Source organism: Gasterosteus aculeatus, chromosome 10 (genome assembly GCF_964276395.1).
Source record: "Gasterosteus aculeatus chromosome 10, fGasAcu3.hap1.1, whole genome shotgun sequence".
NCBI lineage: Eukaryota > Metazoa > Chordata > Actinopteri > Perciformes > Gasterosteidae > Gasterosteus > Gasterosteus aculeatus.
In genome coordinates this window covers 6,470,863-6,491,086 of record NC_135697.1, presented here as the reverse complement: position 1 = coordinate 6,491,086, position 20,224 = coordinate 6,470,863, and the positions used below count along the sequence as shown (strand labels likewise).

At 49.6% G+C, this 20,224-nt stretch overlaps 1 protein-coding gene across 13 annotated transcripts in view; it reads left to right on the top strand.

Moving 5' to 3' along the window:
- The window catches only part of rbms3 (RNA binding motif, single stranded interacting protein), a 177,282-nt gene that overhangs the window by 13,434 nt on the left and 143,624 nt on the right, over positions 1-20,224 (top strand). For 4 of the 13 annotated variants that reach the window (XM_040188549.2, XM_078081359.1, XM_078081364.1 and 1 more), the window contains exon 1: positions 2,065-3,501. The exons of 4 other annotated variants lie outside the window; for them this stretch is intronic. In XM_040188549.2, the coding sequence (XP_040044483.1) occupies positions 3,427-3,501 (75 nt within the window). In that variant the 5' untranslated portion in view covers positions 2,065-3,426. Of the gene's footprint in view, positions 1-2,058; positions 3,502-20,224 lie in introns of those variants that run through there. 5 more of the 13 variants (XM_078081365.1, XM_040188547.2, XM_078081360.1 and 2 more) reach the window with 3 other exon arrangements.

Here is a 20,224-nt window from a genome sequence, read left to right as displayed (position 1 = left end):
TCCACTTGAAATAGTCCGTCTCTCAGTGCGCTGCTCTGGGGGGCAAGACCCAGCTTGTGTCCACAGCAGGTCACAACTAATACAACCCTGTGTGGAGGTCACTTCACATCCTGCTTCTCCTTCCTTCGGTATGCCTCAGGCGTGGGGCTGACTTCAGTAGATGATGCGTCCGTATTAGCCAAACTAGAACAGAGACAGATACCCGCTTGTCTTCTCTCTCCCAGGTAACCGGTGCCCTGTGAAAGGTGTAGTTTCAAAACCTTTTTTTAAATTTGCCATTCTTTCTTTTATCATTCAATGAATTGCTTTTGTAAATAGTCCCACTTTTAACACAGCCTGAGGCGGATACGCAGTCTTGTGTTACTCTCGTGCAGGCGTTTGCATTGTTTGCTCCTAATGTTTTTTCTCGAGGAGGCATCATTTACAGCAGGAAACCCGACCTTTAGCCACACGAGGGGGAGGAAATTGGTGTGAAAACCGCTCCAAATTGACCTATTAGCCTGTTGTACTCCTTCAAAGTGAAAACCGAAAATGATGATCTCAGACACAGGGATGTCTGAGAGCTCGGTGGACTCTCTGCGTTATGAAGACACACGGATCCTTTCTGCCTCCGTGCCTTCCACAGGTTCTGTCTCCCAATGTGTCTTATCCCATTTCCTCTCCGCGTCTTACTTTCTATACTTTCTCCGCGTACCTTTGTCCGTCTCGCTGTCTTTGTTCTCTACTTTCTGCACCTCCCCAGAGGCTGACAGTTTATGTGTCTAGTTGATCCAGAGGCTGTTAATCTGGTAATCCGCAATCGATATCAGCCTCATCTCTTTCCGACAGATAAAAGTGGCTGATAATAATGTTTTTCTCTGTAAAGAAGCATGGCCCTTGTACACACATAGCTCTAATCAAAATGAAAAAACAAACAAACATTTGCACAATTTAGAGTGTGAGCGATTGAGAAAACAACGGCGCCTCTAAGGAGACATAGATTTCTTTGTACATCACCCTTATTACCTGAGTTTTTACAGAATGTTACAAAACTTAATTTGATTCAATTTTCCTTTTTTTTTTTCCTTCTGAGTCTCTACTATTACATTTTGCATAATGATCATTGATGGATTGCTTTCAGGAGATCAATACATTCCTCAGATAGTCGTTTCAGTACAACAGCACTTACAACGTAATACGTATTGATGCAGCACAAGTAACGATCAGTACACCAAGACGGCGTACTCTCCACAGCTGAACTCTCTTATCTGTGTCGTGTTACACATCCATAATTTGGTTATTATTGTTTGGGAAGGTAAACTCTGGACTATTTTCAGATGTGGAAATCTGTGTGTGTGTGTGTGTGTGTTTTCAGCGGGACCCCTGTCAGAAGATTAAAATGAAAAACAAGTCGATTTGCTAATTGTGTAAAATTAGGCTCAGGAACATTCGCTGAGGTAGCGCCAGGAGCTTAAGGTTAGTTTGTGTGTCTGTGTGATAGCTGAAAAAAGGAGGATGTTGGGAGCATCATGCTTTTTCCCCCGCATGTTTTTGATCCTCAGAGAAGTACGAGAGGAGCTGAGGTTGCTCGCTGACGGGACATTCTTGCAATGTTTTTGGTCACGGTCAATCAAAAGATTCATCTGTTGACGTCTTTTGATGTTGCACTGGAAGTGGTTTCCTCCTCACCTCCCTTGTGAGTGCTTTGAGATTGCGGCTGCTGGCTTTTCATGTCGTCTTTGTGATCTTGGCTCTTAAAAGTGAAGACTTGTTGACCCCGTCGTGAGACACGCATATTTACTAGTTTTATGTTCTCTAAACCACACACAATCAAGCTATTAAAGTAGGCATCATCCTTAACATATACAAACAAACACAGATTCTAAAACGTTGAACATCAAAGTCTGTAAATCCAACTTCCCTGTATTTGAGATAAAATCCAACCCTTCACGTGAGGACAGTGTGCTCCAGCCGGTAGCTCCGTGTGCAACCAGTAGGGGGAATCGAACGCTCGCACTGACACCGTCTCCCCCCCACGCATCCCCCCTCCGTTTCCACTCCTCTTGCGTGCGTCCTCCCAGGTTGTGGAAACGCTGCAGCCCGCTGGTCCGTGTGTGGATCCCTCTCTCTCACAGAGCTCCTAAAGACCCTCCTACCGGCCAGGCTGGAAGGGGAGGAGGCGGTCCACTCCCGCTCGCAGCCTCGGACGAGCCCCCTTGTCAGTGTGGAGGAGAAGGAGAGAGAGAGAGAGAGAGAGAAAGAGAGAGAGAGGGAGCAACTGTGTGACAGAGGGAAAGAGAACAAGGCAGGCTGCTTAGAGGAGTGAGCGAGCCCAGGCTGAAATAAGCAACACATTTTACAAGTGCAGGAAGAGGGAGGATCGCAGACGAGGGACTCCTTCTCTACCGGCCACCTGGGACACGGTCACTGTGTTTTCTCCTCTCGCTCGTCTCCTTCCTGGATCCTTGTGGATTGCCTAACCAACCGGTGGATTTTTTTCCTTTTCTTCAAATTTTAACACACTGCTCGCGCCACACCGTCTGGGATCATTCCTCGGCGTTATCTGCACCGGACCCCCCTCCCGCCCGTGCCCCACACGCACCGGCTCCACGGCTGCAGATTGAGATTGCTTTCTTGCGTCTGCTCCGCGCACAAAGTGCAACTGTCGGCCATCCGGAGCTGAGGATATCTCCCCCTCTGTCAAACAGGACGGCACGCAGCCACCGTCGGATCAGACTACACAAGAGAGAGACAGAGAGAGAGAGACAGTGTGTGTATGCAAGAGAGGGACACAGAGAGAGAGAGGGGCAGTGACTGAGACCGAAGCAGATTAAAGCTCAGGCGAATCGACTGGAGTGAAACCGCTTCGACAGAGAAGTGAACCAATACGTCCGCTCTCGTTTTTTCCACGCCATCCCTTTCCTCCTCTTCTCCTCTTCTTCCTTCTACCATTTTCCAACATTCCGAGGACTGCCGGTCGCTTTCTGCCACCTGCGTCTTCTCTTTCCCCCCCCCCCCCCCCCCCCCTCTTCTTCTACCTCACCTGTATCGCAGGTTACTGTCCGGCCGCTGGCGGGCACAGCGCTCGTGGCTTCGGCACTTTGTGGAAATATTTCCATTGATTCATTGAAGAGTGAGCATCCGCCCCGACACCGAGGCTCTCTAGACCGGTGAGCTTCCTCATCAGCGGCAGACGTTCTCCCCATCTGCTGCCTGGCACGCTAAACACTCCCTCCCCCCTGCCCCCCCCCCTCCCGCCTCCCCGTCCCCACCCCACCCACCCTGTCTACTTCCCTGGAGGACCGGCCAGCGACACAACGGTGCGGACGGCACAGACAGGACTCGCACAGCCTCCCCCGCTGCCTTTGCCCCATTGCTAGCTACTTAGCAGCGTGTGCCCCCCCCTGTGTCACCATTCCCTGCTTTGGGGCTAAAGATTCCAGCTACATGGGCAAGCGATTGGAGCAGCAGCCAATGTACCCTCAGTACACCTACTACTACCCCCACTATCTCCAGACCAAGGTACGCTTGCTCGCATTCCTCAAGCCTACTCATCCACTCCTGCTCTCTATCTCCCTCCCTCCCCTCTAACCTCCCCTCCCACCCCCCCCCACATCTCAACCCCCTAATCTGAGATGTCATTTGATGGATAGCCGGCCTTGGCTGTGACGGTTCCAGATGGCAGGTACCTCGTTGGTGTTCGGACGGCTATGTCGGCGTGTACGTTTTGTGTATGTGCGTGTGTGGTTGCGGGTATGTGTGTGTGTGTGTGAGTGTGTGCGTGTGTGTGTGCGTGTCTGAGGAAAGGATCAGGGATCAAGGCTTGAGTTGGTCCAGCCTACCAGACCGTTACCGGGAGCTGTCCAGTAAACTCCATCCATCACTCGCCTGCAAACTGATGGGATCTTGATGTGATGCCGCTCCGTGGCATTAGAGTGGATTCATGCGCTCAAAGGAACTGCCATACAGCTTTTAAAACAAATTAGAATAGGGGGTCCAAATTTAATTTCCTAATTGCATTCCATTTGCAAGCTGAATGTAGGCCATTGTTTGACAGCTCCTCGACGCCACCTTTCTTGATTGAAGCATTTCATTCTGAAGCCACAGTGCTTCACGAGGCCAGTACAAACTAGTTATGAGCCCTGGTTCCTCCACGGTGCCGGTCGGTGCGGCCCTGACGGAGAGGCTGCCTGTGTTTGCTCTAGCTGTAGTTTGCATCAGTGCCTCTGGGACGGGAGCCCAGGCGTGGGCCCCCGACGGCTGCCAGGACACTGGCTGGGCACACTACCCAGACCTCATCAAGGGATTAAAATGGCAGCCTTCTGGGGATTAAGCTTTTTTTTGTTTTTTTCTATCACATGTGCAACACAAAATTCTATCTATTTGTGACGATGTGACAGCATGCTGAACGTGCAGGTTGAACTTTGAGCCATGTGCAATACTTTAGTCTGATTTGGTTGGTTGATTGCTATTGTATGTAAATATTTTTATGGTAGATGTTTCCTTTTGCATGTAAGGAGGAATAGCTTCCAATGGAAGGGTGTAAAACCTCAGCACGGTACCGACCCAAATCACAGTGGAAGTGGAAGTGGGTCTTGAAGCATCAACCTTGCTTACTTTTTTTGAGGAAAAAAGTATATACTCTATTTGGGAATTTATCCAACTCGTTATTCAACATTGAAGCATCGAGCAAAAGATAAACATTTATTGAGCACATTTTTTTAAAAAGTGTTTTTCGGTTCTAATAGCTGTTTTATTGTGTCAATCATTTCCAAGTGCTCCGCTGGCTAAAATCAATGTTAAAATGTGAGAAATGCCCCCTATCCATAACAAGGGATGAGGTAGATAGCGAATATAGATATAGATGATAAAGTACAATAAAGCAAACTACCAGTTTAGATCTGTCTTCACGCGCAGCTGGGTTATGAGGCTGAAGCCCCCACCAGCAGTCCACTCGCTCTCACCCTGATTTATAGTTTAATACAGTTGTGCTGCTGCCATATGGCTTCCCTCACCCTCCCACCCCCCTCTGCAACTCCGTCCATCACCCCCCCACTCCTCCCCTTCTCATATCTCAGAGTTGCTCATCTCGGGGGCCTCTCAATCAGCCCTCCATTCTCCCCTCCCTCCCTCCATTCCTTCCACTTTTCTTTTTCCCTCGTCCTTCCTCATCCCGCTTTTCTGCCTGCCTGCTCTGTTTCCCCCCTCCACCCCCAACAACCACCCCTCCTCTCCTCCGCCGCCTCCTTCTCCCATGCTGCGGTTCATTCCCAAGGTCAGCGCAGATCCCATCTTGCCACTGTCAGCGATTGATGTATCCTTGAGCGAGCCACTCGAGTCCTGTGTCATGCAAACGAGGCCCACAGTTTGGCCGTGGGTGGGTGCGGGGGGGCGGGTGCAGGGAGGCGAATGTGCAAACATCCATATTCATTTTCATGGTTAGTTAGCCTAGCCGGAGGCCATCGTAGGTTGATACAACGGAGCCGCAGACGGGGTCAGCATGCAGAAGGGAGGCGGGGAGAGAAGCCAGAGGGGGCCGAGTGGGGGGGGGGGGGGCTGTGGAAAGCCGTCCAACATGCTCATTAACGTCCGTTGATGGCTCGGTTGCAGAGGGGGGAGAATGCCCCCCCCGCTCCCCCCTCCTTATTTATTTTTTGCGCACCATGCTACGATTTAGTCACCGGTCCCAAATCACACAGGTCCCTCGATTTATCTTCATTGCTGCATTCTCAAGGTATGGCCTCATTTTCCCAAGAGATGTCAGGGGGCGGGGGAAAGGGGCCGGGTGGTTACTCGTACTAAAGTGTCGCCATTCTCCCTCTCTTGCCTCCATTTTATGACATATTTGAGATTCTATGCATTGCAAATTCATAGAACATTTGTACTCGGTTACAGCTGAGGAAGGAGCTAACATGGTCTGGATAAACTGAGGTGCCTGCTGAATTTGCGATCCCTTTACAGCCTTGCATGTCTGTATTATATTCCAAATTAAGGGCGTTCTCTGATGTCGTCCAGCAGGAGCTGCTGAACCCAGATTAGAATGTGAAAGTCAGAGAATGAGATGAAAAGATAACATTTGGCTTTCTATTGATTAGTGCAGCGGGGCGTAGCATGTGCTTCTCTTTAGCTGAATTATTGATTCCCGAAAGAGGATTTTGTGTGTCTGTGTGTGCATGTCGGCGTGTCAGTGTGTGTGTGACTTTTATATGAGGTTACGGCTGGTGGGGAGCTGGCAGGATGCTGCTTTGACGAGGGGATCCTTTTAAAGGCCCAAATGTCTGCCTATTCACCAGCCGATCAGTCCACGCCGTCACTTGCAGAAATCCAGCCTGCACCCGGCCGCTGTATTACCGCGCCAGTTTTTTTTCGATGCGTTTCGCCGGTTGCGGCGTGCTGTGCATTCAACTTTAATGACAGGTAATCGACGTGCATCGTAATTGAGAAAATTACAGCAAAACTGCCCCGGGCCCCTCCCCTCTCCCACGAGGACCGTTCAAGCACACGGCTCAATTATTGTTATTTCATCATAGCGTTTGGGAAAGAATATGAATTTCAGCTTGACGTGTGCACCTCGTGCCCGTTGGTCTCGGCGTGCGCCGCATCTCATCTCATTTGTTTTGCCCTCTTTTGCCGTCATTCTCACCAAGCACACGCCTTTTTAATGAAGACCTGCCGTGTTAGTTGTGCCCCTGTTGCGAAATGTGCGTGTTTGCCGTTACTTTGTGCACACGAGGCACCTGACACCGCTGTACCTCTGCGACGCTACACCACCGATTAGATGCCAAATGTCAGGGGTCTCTCTCACACACACACACACACACACACACACACACACACGGACTGCCATGGTGTAGGCACAGCTTCTCACACACACTTGCGCTGCGATCTGGGAGGGGGCATGCGTCTGTGTTACAGTCGGACTAGCACATGCGGATCGCGAGAAGCCAAGAGGGGCGGATTGAGGTAGACTTGGCGGTCCCCGGCCTAAAGTCAACACCAGTCAATGGAGCCCTTTGAGGCGGTCTGTGCCTGCGTCTGCCCCTGCCATAGGCCCCGCTTACACCCTGCGTAATGCTTTGCAATCGGAGGGAGCGATGGAGATGAAGGGGCGCTTGCGTGAGAAAGAGAGCCGGAGGGGTGGGGTGGATGTTACAGGGAGGGGCCGGTCGAGACCAGGGAAAAGGGTTTGGTTACATTACACGGGGTGCTCCATTGTGCTCCAGAAATAACAGCGGAGCCGTGTAAATCCTCCTCTAATGCCACGAGGAAAAAGAGACGCTGCGAGACAACAAGGGGGAGACGGATATACATAGACACGGGGAGCAAGAGAAAATCAAAGGCATAGAACAAGGACCACTCTCCAAAGTCTTTCATTAAATCAGTTATCAGTGACGTAAAAACTCAGCGATGGCAGCTTAAGGCCCTCCGTCTCCGCTGATGTGGATCCGCTTTGAAGAGTTTATTGAGGGCTCTTACGGACGGGGAAAAAGGCACCTCTTATATTACATTGACATAAAGCCCGGCCCTATTTTGAGCCGGGGACGATACGTTCTGATTAGCACTAACACAGGGGGTAGTATAAGTCATTTCCTTCTCGTGTAATTCCTGATACATGCCTCACGACTGACTGCCCGAAACAAAATACTGTCCCGGACTCGCCATAAATCTTCGCCCATCGTGTGTTCTCTCTTACTGGCAGGCTTTTTAGCAAGAGATCTGTCTTTGGCAGCCTTCTGATCATTAATAAACTAATATCCCTGTTTTTTTTTTTTTCATCTTGCAGCTTTGTCCCGCCGCACAATCCCTCCCGGTGTAGCTATCAGTCAATGGGGCAGACGACTTGCTTTGGCCATGTACATGCACAAACGTGCGCGCCACTCAGGCGGCAAGGGTTACTCTCGACTCTCCTCATCTCTCGGCTGACAGCTCGGCCCCCGCCTGCGCACCCACACACATTCATGTGTACACGCCATTGCCTCGCGGGCCTCCGGATAAGCCGCCGAGACCCGTGCGCTCTGCACGCCACCGTCCACATCTCATTACAGCGAGTGCTCCCTCAACACGGGGAGACATTTAGTCAGAAGTGCATAGGAGGGGGGTGTAGCAGGAGGGAAATGAAACTGCAAGCATTTTATTTTTAATTTCTATAGGCAGATGGGAGGAGGCCGCACTAAGACTGGAGCACAAGGGGTTGGTTATAAATGCCGAGGCGACGTTACGCGCGTGCTGACGTTGCAGTTTTTTTACGAGTACAGATGGGGCACGAGCACCTGCGCGCCACAGTCAGTATAATTTGTGGAGTCGTGGACAAAGCACCTGCACGTGTGCACTGTGTGCTCAGTGAGGGTTCCCCGGCTTCTAGAGAAGGTCTCAAAAACCAGGTCCCATCAGTCCTCCACAACCATAGTCCATGGTTGCGTTGAAGTGTCCGTGAGAAAGACACGGAACAAAGTACCGGCTCACTCACTTGGAGGTCGCTGCGAACGGCGGCATCCGTGGATGAATGCCTGGAATGGCCGGGGGAGGGGGGCTTGAGGTGGTCTCTGAGCTCTCCTCCCTGGGACCATCCGGAGACAACGGGCGCCTCTAGCCTGTGCTGCAAGAGAGAAGGGGGCGGGTGGGGGGGCTCCTACCTGATGAAATGGGGCGTACGGGGAGGAAGGCGGCGGAACAAGCAGGTTGGGTTTCCTTCAACCGGAAAGACCCGGGTAAAGACACTGAGTCCCCAGCTCCCTACGGCGCTGCTGCGAACAGAGCTGAGCCTACACACACACACACACACACACACACACACACACGCACACACACACACGCACACACAAAGGCAAGCCGCCAGCCCTACATTTGTGCATCGATTAAATTGCGGACGTGAACTTTTAACCACAGGTGGCCTTGAGTATTTTTTTTCATATCGGGGCTTGAATTTACAAACACTTTGAAGTGCATTAGAGTCCCAGGAGGCCGTGCTCTTCCTCGCGAAGACTTAAAATGAAAAAAAATTCGGAGGAGCGAAAGAGGCACGCAGAGTCGCATTACGGCGAGACAGGGAGACGGGGAAGATGTTCCTTCGTAAGAAATAAGACCCACAATGTGCCCTTCAAAAGGACCAGCGCGGCGGGACGCTACAAACAAAGCTGCTTTTCCCCTCTTACTTGTTTTCACTCGCGTTGTCTTTACGTCAGATAGTATCTGCCTGGAGCTGTCTACTCTGGCCCACTGTTTTGCTCTTCTGTCGCCCTGGCAGAGGCCTCGGCTGGCATTTTCACGCTCTATTTTCTGTCTTCCCCCTTTTGCCTCTGAGGGCGCTGGGGTACGCTCTCACAATTTAGTCTTTTTTTCATCTTTGAATGTGTGTACGCCCCACACTTTGGCTCGGACCACGCGTTGTGGGTCTTTTTCTTTCTTCCTCATATTCTCTTTCATGTTGTCCCTCTTTGTAATTACTCTTCCCCATCCTTCATCGGTTTTGCGTGCCTCTTCCTCTATTTCCGGGAGCTCCTGCTGTCTGCTGGGCATAGTGTCCTGCCATCTGCGCAGGACGACACGAGTGGCTGCAGAGGCACCTCCTGTGTGGACCCCTTTGAAACATACAGCAGATATTATCATACAGCGGAACATATGGGACGTAGTAAAAGTGTAACACACTTGGAGTGTTCCACAATTTCAAGGTGCTCCGATTGCATTGATGGTGGATATATAATTCTGATTGTTAGGTCTGCATCTTTACTTTGCCTGTAACATGGATTTGGATACTTTTGAGTGAATATGTTTAGTGAGGGATTATCAAGCGTGTTGAAAAAGGACTGGAAACTTTTTGGCTCCTGTTGCAGCTTAATAGATTCTGAATGTCTGCAGAAGACGTTATAATACTGAATAATTTCAGTGTATTTTTACAGACGGGGGAAACATGACCATTTATAATGTGAACAATCCAGATATCTCTGAAAGTAAGTATTTTCAATTTTTGGTGTTTTCTTTAACAGTTTGTTTTACTTAACGGCAAAATTGTAGCCTCTGCAGTGCTGAATAAACTCGAGCCCCCTTTGTTTATGTTAAGCACATAGCTGAAAATCAGAGGGAGGCAGATAGTTGTTTTTTCTGGCCTTATATAAGAGGAAGATAGTGAAAAGCATGAAGGGCTGAAGAGGAGTTGGATCAGGACAAGAGAATGAGCCGTCGTGAAGGATGTCAGGCGGCAGGTCACATGCCCAGAGGGGGGGTGTGGGGTCGGTGGGGGTAGAGAGTAACTGCACCTCGTGAGAGAAGGGCAGGCAGAGGAGGGCTTTTGTTGTTCCCGTGTAACCGAAGCCTTCGGTGTCTGCTGCGTCTGCTGCCCTGCCTTTTTGCCGCGGCGGGTCACGTGCAGAGCGCTCAGGTTGCTGCCGTAGCGAGATGTGGTAGCGGAAGGGCAGGAGGAGGTGGAGGTGAAGGTGAAGGAGGAGAGGCTTGGAAGTTCAGTGACTCAGATTCTAGCCGGGCTAATTGCTCCTGCATTTTTAACGAATGGCTGCTGCGTGCACTTTGAGAAGCGGCGCTCCGGAGGATCTCGGCACCGAGGCCCCTTTGAAGTTTCAAGGGTTTTATCTGTAACCAACCTCATGAGGCTCCTAAGGGGCCGGGGGCAACACACCAGTGCTGGTCCACCATCACAGTGTGTTGGGGTGTTTGTGAAAACAACAAGTTCATTAGAAGAAAATGGTTCCGCTGCTGGGAGAACCCTTTTGGTGTAGCCGAGACCCAAATGTCTCTTTTACCGTCATTATTATAGACAATTCTCCCACGCTGATCCCGAGTCTCCGCAGACAGCCGGGTCATTCGTGACTTATTTCATCTCATTAAGGGGTTGTAGTTGTAGACTGTGGTCCAGCCCCATAACGAGACACATGCTGCTGAACTGCGAGCACCTCATAGCGATGAGCTCATAATCAAAACAGTCCACTATGTAGGCTGTGTGTGTTCCATTAAAGGTGCTTTTTTTCTTTCTGGGAATTCTTCTCTATGCAGCACATTACTGCATATGTTTGCAAGTTTGATCTTTTTCTTTTTTCCACCGGAGAATCAAGGGTCGGGCTAAGACTCACAATTGATGCCTGTGGAGGAAAAAAGACAGAAAGATCAGCAGTCTTTCAAACAAGTCTTTGAAAAATATAAAAATATAAAAATGACCATGGTCCGACAGAGTGAATCCTTTTGCCAGTGCGTCCCTCACTTTGGGTGAATTTGAATTGCATTTCCATTGTGGCTGCTCAGACCGATGACCTGGTGTCTTTCACCTAGATATCCAGACGTGGAAACCCGAGGAGACACCGGCCACAGACATGCAAATGGTAGGGTAGCCTTACCACTGTGATTAGTGTAAGAGGCCCTGGTCGCCCCTCTCCCAAACACACACACACACACCGGCTGCCTGCAGTGTTTATTCTCCACAGCTGCATTAGTAGTGGCAGGCTCAACGAAAACACTGTGTCACGCATAGCTTGAGAAATGGCTCCGGAAAAAGCCAATTCTGCCGTGAATGAGGATAAGCAAATAGGCATGAGGGCTTGAATAGCAGCCAGTCCTGTCACATTCCTCCTCTCGCCCAGCCACAATGATCTCCTACACCAATAAGGATACGCGCACCAATTTAGCACAGCAGATGAACCTCGCGAAGCCTTGTCGAGCAAGTGGGGGGATTACCGAGAGCAAACAGGCCTTTCTCCCGGCTTTATTTGAGTTAAATGACTCAAGCCACCCTCGTAGATTTTGCCTGAATGGTTTTTCTGGCGGACTCTACTGCTGCCCAAGCCGCCACGGTGTGTGTGTGTGTGTGTGTGTGTGTGTGTGTGTGTGCGCGTGCATTAGTCAGAGTATGGAAAAACACTGAGTGGGACAGGTAGGCGGCATGAATTAGATTGCAAGGACACTGATGCAGGGAGCGAGCTGAGCCAACTGAGTCACGGACCTGGATAAATGGTAAAGGGAGGAGAGGAGAAAGCCCACAGCGTGATAAGAGTTCAATTGGAGGAGGGATTATTATTCTTCGCCAGTAATTAGTAGCGCATAAACAGCCATTGGCAGGAGAATTAAAAAGTGTCATTATGATATGTGGCCTCCGTGCAAGATGCCGGTCCTCTCCCTTTTCAGCAGTTCGTCATGTTGCCTCACGGAGCTCCCTGTGCACACACGGATTAATGCCTAAATATGATGAACCAACAGGAGGGTTTGATGCAGAATACCAGTTTCTCCCCGTGTGATCAGCATCGAAGCAAATGCCTCTCTTCTTTATGACCCTAAATTATTAAGGTCAGTCACGTTTGCAGGAGTAGGACAGTGTGAGTGTGTGTGTGTGGGAAAGGAAGTACACGCAGATGCTATGCTTTTGCATTTAAGTAGGACAGTTTTCTGTGTCTGAATTAAGATATGTACATTATTCCCGTTAAAAGTTATGAATATATGCAAATGTTAGCATTTGAGTACTTTTACAGTTGATGAATACTGATGTTTTTTAATGCTCCTGCATTTGTTTTGTCCTTGAGGCTCCTCCTGTAAAATTGTTAGAAAGCAGTGGCTTTGAAAAACTGTTACTTATTCCCTGTCTGCGTTCTTTCGCTCATTAGCTGTCTTTGAGTACCCTGTAGAAGACTTGTATCCATTATTTATCTCTAGCCCCAAAAAACAACAGCTGCATGCTTGTGTAACCGCCATATGCCATGCTTCCCCCAACATATTGGGAGGAATAATGCTGTATAGGGAACTTTCTATCAACCCTCAGAGAGCTGTAGCAAAGCCCCGTGCACGCAGGCTGCTCAGTGCTTATTATTTCAGGCAATCAACGGAAAATGCACTGAAAACTACAAAACGGTGAGGATTTAAACTACATCCTACGATAACCGCAGGGGCACTTTGCCGAATATTCCGGGGTGCTCTTCGGCACCACCGGAACCGTCAGAGGGAGGGGAGGGAATAGGGTCACATTAGGATTCAGCCGATAAAGCAATAAACCCCTGTCGGATCTGCAGTCGGCGCCATTCGCGGGGGATTGCGTGTCCTCAGCACTTTGGGTCGGCAATTAATCACTAAGCTGGCGTTACTCCGCCTTCCTCAGAACCTTGCATAAACACTGGCAATGGCGAGCCAGCGCTTCCCCACCACTTACCCGGCGTGGTCGCGCTGTTTAGAGACTCCTCGCCCCGGCTATGCAGACTTCCTGTCCGGACTTCCTATCTGCTTAGTTATAGATAGCAGTTTAACAGCCAGCCGGATGCCCCCCCCCCGACCGCTCCATCGCTGCCCACTCGAGGGTTGCGGTTTTCTTTGGTTTTCTCCTGGCTGATGGCAGCGCCAACCGGCGTGTCGCGTGTGTTGAGCAGTGTGAGTGCATGGCAGTGATTTGTGAAATGGGAAGCTGTTGAGCCCCGTCGGGGCTTTATTAACAGGACCGCCGGGTGTGTGTTTCTGCGGTGTTGCCGTAGCGACTGTTGCCAGTAGTGTTTGCTTACCTAACCCATTGTCTTACGGCGGGACGCACAACGCTACTGCAGAGTAACCACTGTGGTTTTTTGTTTTTGAAATAGATTCTACTGAGAAAATTCAGATTTTCTAAAAAGCTATTGAACCCCGACCCCTGATATTTTATACAATTCTATTCCATCTATTATTCATTGATATCATCAGATGTCAACAAGCCAAAGTTTCTTCAGCTTCACATGGAATGCCACAAATGTTTCACACACTTTCAAACCCCCCAATAAACAATGGCCCACATTACCATGTGTATACATAACAGCCTGAGAGGAAACATGAGTGCTGGATGTGTATCGTTGAGGAAGGTGGTGGTGTTGGGGGGGGTGGGGGTGTATGCGAGGAAGGGCGGGAGCCCTTGGTGAGTTCACAGAGTTCACCGGAGGGATCTGACACACAGATCACCCTCCTGCAGTCTCTCTTTCCCTCTGAATAATTTATCTCATATAATTTATCTATCTCGCTCTCACTTTCTGTCCCTCTCACACACACACACAGACATGCAATTATGTCCCCTTCCTCACACACACACACACACACACACACACACACACACACACACACACACACACACACACACACACAGGCCTAAGGGCGGGTGGGTGGTTGCGTAGGGGGGGTTTTGTCCCGGGGCTGGTGTGCAGTGAGCAAGCTGGAATCTGCGCAGAGGGAAACCTGATAGGCATTCCCTGTGCCAAACACATGAGGTCACCCTGACTGACTCTGCCAGCCTCCGTGCCTCCGCCGCCAGCTTGAGCCTCACGCAGCTCGGGGAAACGCACAGAGCATTTTATGTGCCCATGGGGATCATAAGGCCCTTTTTTAAATGATGAATGCTGCGTTTAAAATACACTTTTAAAACGTTTACGTTCATTACAGCTCCGGTCTTATTTCCACCGCTCTGGCCATCAGTAATTGTACTCGGCAACGTCCGTTAGACAAGTTCAAGATAAGTTCATTTGAAAGAGAAAGCAAATCGTAAAATGATTTACCCATGTGATCAGTCGTTAACATCCATCCAATGTGACCGACGTTAACGGTGATCGGTTGTGCAATCATCTGGCGCGTAACCTCTATAACGGTACATAGAAATCCCGGCACAAACTATGACAACTAAAAAAAAGAAGAAGGATGTTGGAATTATTTAATTTCCGGCAGGAATCAAACACTTGCATCATTGTGTTATGAGGTCACCGTGCAACAGCTTTTTGTTTTATTAACCGTTGCCATGGAAGGATATAAATTCCTGCAGTAAATTTAAAAAAAAGTATGAGTAAAAAATAGTTATATTTAGAACTTCACTAAACCAATATAAACTACTTGAGTCTGCAAACGACATATATGAAGTATCTGCCGTATAGTTCGCCTTAAAAACAATGCACTCAGCATCTCTCAAAGTGAATGGCTGTGAAATATTGGAATCTGAAAAGAGGAAAATGTGTAGCAACCGTAAGCTCCAGAGACGTGTCTTTTATCCTCAGCAGCCCTTTGAAATACCCAAACCCAAATAACACTGTCAACTCAAAGCACTGCTCCGCAAAGGACCCTAAACATGTGTTCTTTAGATCTCGGCTCCTGTTCTCTTGTCACACAAGCATGCAACACAGACACCCGCATTCAATCAGCCAACACACACACACACTAACATGAATTCTTTCTCCAACGCACAGACACACACGCACGCAGCAGTCACCCCCGGCTCCCACGCAGCTCGTGTTCTTCCCATATTATGTTCAAATGGACACGCATAATTACGCTGGCGTGGTTCGTTGTTGGCGGTCGTCAACAGCCCCCATGAATCCTCCTACAGAGGTGAGCATTGTCACAGGCCCCACAAATGTCCCGTTCCCGAGGGGTTCCCTGCTATCTCGATGGAGCGCGCCCCTTTTGACATAATAAGGTATTGTTAAAAATGTTTTGACGCAGATTGTGGGGTGACGTTCACATCATAGCGTGCAGCCAAAGTGGCTCTTATTCCAAGTCTTTACAGTGTGACCACTTCCCCTCCCACACAGGCCCGTGGTAGAAATGGGGTGAAATGAAGTGTGGAGAGAATTCTGGGCCCGGCAGGCAGCTACACCTGTAAAATGCCAGAATACAAGTGGCGCCATTTGGAGTCCCAAAGCACTGCCAATCTTTCTTTCTGTGTCGACACCTTTAAGGGGCCGCTAGTGTTCCACATTCCCTCCTCTGTTTCCTACTTGTCGCAGACCAAGGATTAGTTTGCATGTGTCGTCCTTTAACACCCCCCCCCTCCTCCCCCCCTAAGGCTGCTTCAGATATTTGGGCAACCCTGAATGACCTTTCTTCACAAACCGACAGGTTTTTAAATAAAGCTGCGGCTTGTGGCGCGCGCTGACTCTATATGCTCTTGTATATGCTAGCCGGGGCACCGTCTGACCCAAACATGCTCTTTTTCGCTATCGTGTTTCCAAACACGGCGCAGCCTGAAGGCTTCCCGTCAGGTCCAGAGGCCAGGAACCACAGAATGTGAGACAGCAAGGAAAGCCGCTGTGAGCGCATGAGAAGTATAGTCTACGATATAGATGATGCTGACCTCAAATCTGTTGTCCTCTGCCGACAAACATTTGGTAAAGGACACGTAACCCCTCATTTTTAGGTGACTTATGGTTTGTCTGAATATACCTCTTTTTACCCTGCGCCTGAAACACCAGCACGGCTCCGAACGTGTAACACGCCATTTAGTCCATAAACCCAACTGTAGCTTCTTGAGTTCGGAACCGACGTACTTTGAGGATTTCGTCACCACGCTTGTGTTTTTCTGTAATCTTTCCCTCGCTGTGTCCACGGAGTGCGCGTGGTTCCCTCTTCTCCCCCCCCTGCTCTCTCTCTGTTCGGGCGGCGCGGGTTTTGCGGGTTAGCGCAGGCCAGTTAATGCACAGCGGCAAACCGGCTCGCAGCGCTGCCTCTGCGCTGACCCGTGCAGATTGTGCAGTGACCCGGGTGGTGCTGCCGGGAGCCGCTAGTAGGAATCCAATCTCCTCGCTGGGGATCGGGTGCGTGTTTTAGCAGTTGGCTTTGGAGACTTTGCCCCCCTGCCCCCTCTCCCCCTCCCCCGCCACCTCCAAAATGTCTATCATTGCGCTAATAAAACCTGGTTTGTTTTACTCCGTAATGACCCGGAGTTGGAGGATTTCTTTGTATTTGTCTCACAGAAGGCCGTGGCACATTTGTTTAATCACATTAAACTCTTGGACTTGCAGAGATAATTGGAACACTTTGTTCTGTCTTTAGAAAAGAGACAGAAAAGCCATTTATAAAGATAACTGCTGGTGATATCAAATGGGGTTCACGAGGTGACAAACATAAAAACCGCAGCGGATCGATACAAATATTCGCTACACTGAATCACTGAATTACGATTAAATCAATAAGGCTACATTATAGCTAAATGATCATTTTTAGATTCACAACCATTGATGAGGGCTGATTTTTTTTATCAACCCCCCAAAAATGTCTTGGCATTTTGAGGGGAACTGGAATCACACAGGGGTCTGAGAGCCGGCTTGTTTAATAAGTCGTCCAGAGCACCCATTTGTTTCCTCCCTCTCTCCATTTTGGGCCTCTTTTCGGCCGCAGTGATTGTCTGCAGCACACTGGCCTCACGCCGAGATGCATTAGTGGCGTTTTTCAAACACTGTGCGGGGTGAGACTGCACCCTGGACCCCGGTAATTTGATAAGGGAGAGATGTGGGGAGGGCGGGGGGGATCGTCAGCAGCCTCTCAAGGTCAAAGGCATCAGCTGAAAGTCTCTTTTTTTTAAACTTTCTTGCCTTTTGCTTTGTTTCTCCGTCACACGCTCCACGTTCTCTCGCCCACACTGACCAGCACACGCTCCAGTCTCCTACCGAACCGCTGCTCAAGAAACCGGAGGAGGAGAGTCGAACAGTACTCGCACAGTAGTGAGCGGTTGGGGAGGGGAGGGCTCAGAGCGGAGCGAAGATACGGCGGAAGAAAGGAATTGTGTTCGGATCTCGGAGACAAGATTACAATCAGACGTCAGCAACCTGCCGAGGGTCTTCGGTCTGTTGCTCATTCCTCGGCGGCTGGCAACCTCAGAATTCTGAATAATTACACTCCAATAGAAGAGCCGTAATGGACATTATCAATCGTTTCGATGAGTAATGAAATGTAGTGCAGACTAAAGTTAAATAGTGTGATGTGTTTGCACAGCTAAACAGAAAGACGTCCTTTTGTTTGTACGAATGTTATATCCTGATATTCAAATACGTCATCATGTTGTGGATTTCTCAGCCGTTCTACTGAGCAGCTGGTTGTACCATAATCAAAGGGAAATTCAGCTGTTCAGCTCATCCATTGAATTAAGTCCCAGTAAAATGATTTTGTACATGCAAAAAAACAAAAAAAAAACTTGCTAATTGATTCTGCAATATTTCCCACAATGCCCTAACACGACCAGATATTTGAAAAGGCTCTTGAGGACTGTCTTTTGCAAACAACGCACTCACACCAAAAGCGAAGGCAATTTTCGCCATGCTTTACCCGCACAAGTTTACAAGCCCGACTAGTTGTATTTGTTTCGCTTCAATTGCGCCTGAAAAGGGGCGTGGCTTTTCGCCTGAATTCCACTGTCCACCATGGAAATAAATACCCACTATTTGTTGCGTGAACTACACAAACGTTGGAACCGCAAACAGTGTTGTGTTCGGGTTCACAACATCACCGTCGCCGCACACAGGAAGTGCGCCTGGATGGCTGCCGCTACCAGCGGCGCGGAAAAGCGATCTATTCGCTTCGCTCCTTGCGCCTTTTCGCGTCCTCTGCGCCGCCCGTTGAAAATTTACTTCCTCCGTGACCAGTTGCGTCTGTGCATTGACTTTGCATGAAATCTACTCGTGCAAATAATTTGCTTCGCTTTTGGTGCGAAGGCAGCATTGTGCAGACAGAAGCACAGGCCCCTGAAGCCTCTCCTAGTGTCACCTTTCGTTAAGTCCTCTAGTCGGCCTTCTCTGAGCTGCGTCATGTCACCAGGTGTCTCTTCAGAAATTTCAGTGGTATTCTGGGCACCTGTCGGGAAAATGCAAACTGCACCATCTTGTACTAATAAATATATGTATAATACATTTACATAATACATACAATGCAAAGTTGACGCTCCCCCCACCCCTCCCACACCTCCTCCTGATGCCTCACCCAGTGATTCCTGACTGCAGAGCAGACGTCAATGTATTATGCAGTGGCACCCTCGTCACCGCCGACGTGCTTATGAGGTGTCCTTTATACCCCCGGTGGCGCGGCGGCACTTGGTCCGAGGGGCAGAAGGAGAGCGGGTCTGCGCGTCAAGGGTGAACTTGAACGCTCTCAAGGCGCCTAAAATGCGTCCGACCCGAGTGCTCACGCCGTTTGCTCTCGCACGGCCGGTGTGCTTTAAGGTGCTCCTTGGGCTTCAGGAGGGGCCTTTAAACGTGAAAAAATAAAAGCCCCGGCTGCTTTTATCTTTATGGTCCCAGCAGCTCTGTGAGTATTAAGGCTGCCCACCAATTAGGGCATGCAGGTTTTCACTGCCCATGAATTATTAAGCACGGCCCATCGACTGGGAGCAGTGACGGAGGGCAACAGAGAGGGGCTGAGCCACCTGAGCACCACCATCTGCATCGGACGCAGCGCATGCTGTCGGTGCACTGCACCATCGCCGACACAACTTAAGTACACATCACCTCCACAGCACTGAGCTGCAGCTCTTGCTTTTGGCCGTGGTTTCTATTCATTTATCCACATACAAATTGGATAAATGCAGCACTCATTCAACAACACGCATGTGTCAGAATAAAACGACAGACAGGATGATGAACGGTGTTAGATCGCAACTTTGCAGCGCCGGCTACCCTCAAGGTCAACTTCATTCCCCGCTGTAGGATTTATTGCCTGCTAGTAGCGGAGGCGACGCGGTGCTGTGAACCTTGAGCTCATGTCCATATAGAGGATCTTCACAGCCATATACGGGGAGGAGGACAGGGGGGGGGGTGTTGTCCCGCCTGTTAAATCTCCATTCAGGGCTCCAGCAGCTAAAACATGACCTCGTGATCGTCACGGCCAAGGTCTCCCTTCTTTTTTTTTTTTCTATGGAGAGGGGAACACACACCAGGCCTCCCTGGCGCTGTCGCTTCATCATGAATACTCAACGTCTTTGAGATGCCGCCGGTGGGCCGCTGCAAGAATGAGGTGCCCGTCAAATGTGACTCCTGGCGATTGCCAGCGCTTACGATGTATTAGACGTAGAAGGGTAACTGCTTTGTGTGGGAGCCCCCGCCTCACTGGATAACAGAGCTATCATTATGCATGAATAATTGGATGCATTCCTTTTACTTTTTCTCTTCTCTTTTCACCAGTGGGCTGTTTAATGTAGCGAGCTGTCAAATAAGGCTGTCGCAAGGAGAAAGAGTGAGCCACGACTGATTACTTCATGTGAATTCATTTTCTTATTCATTTTTTGTTCTCTTTGCAGAATTGAAATAATTTGGACCAGTTAACAGAGGAGTGGGACTGTGGATGAGAAGGATAGATGTGGGTAGTCTGGCAATGGGGGGGAGGGGGGGGGGGGAGGGGGGGGGCTTTTAAGTGGGCTGTGATTGAGTTATTTATTGTTTTGCTGCAGGGATCGAGGCGCATGGAGAAGGCGGGTCCCTCAGATGTCTTAAAATAGAGATCCTGACTGCCTACTTGCCCGCTTGCTTGCGCTGAAATGGCTGGTTCAATCTCC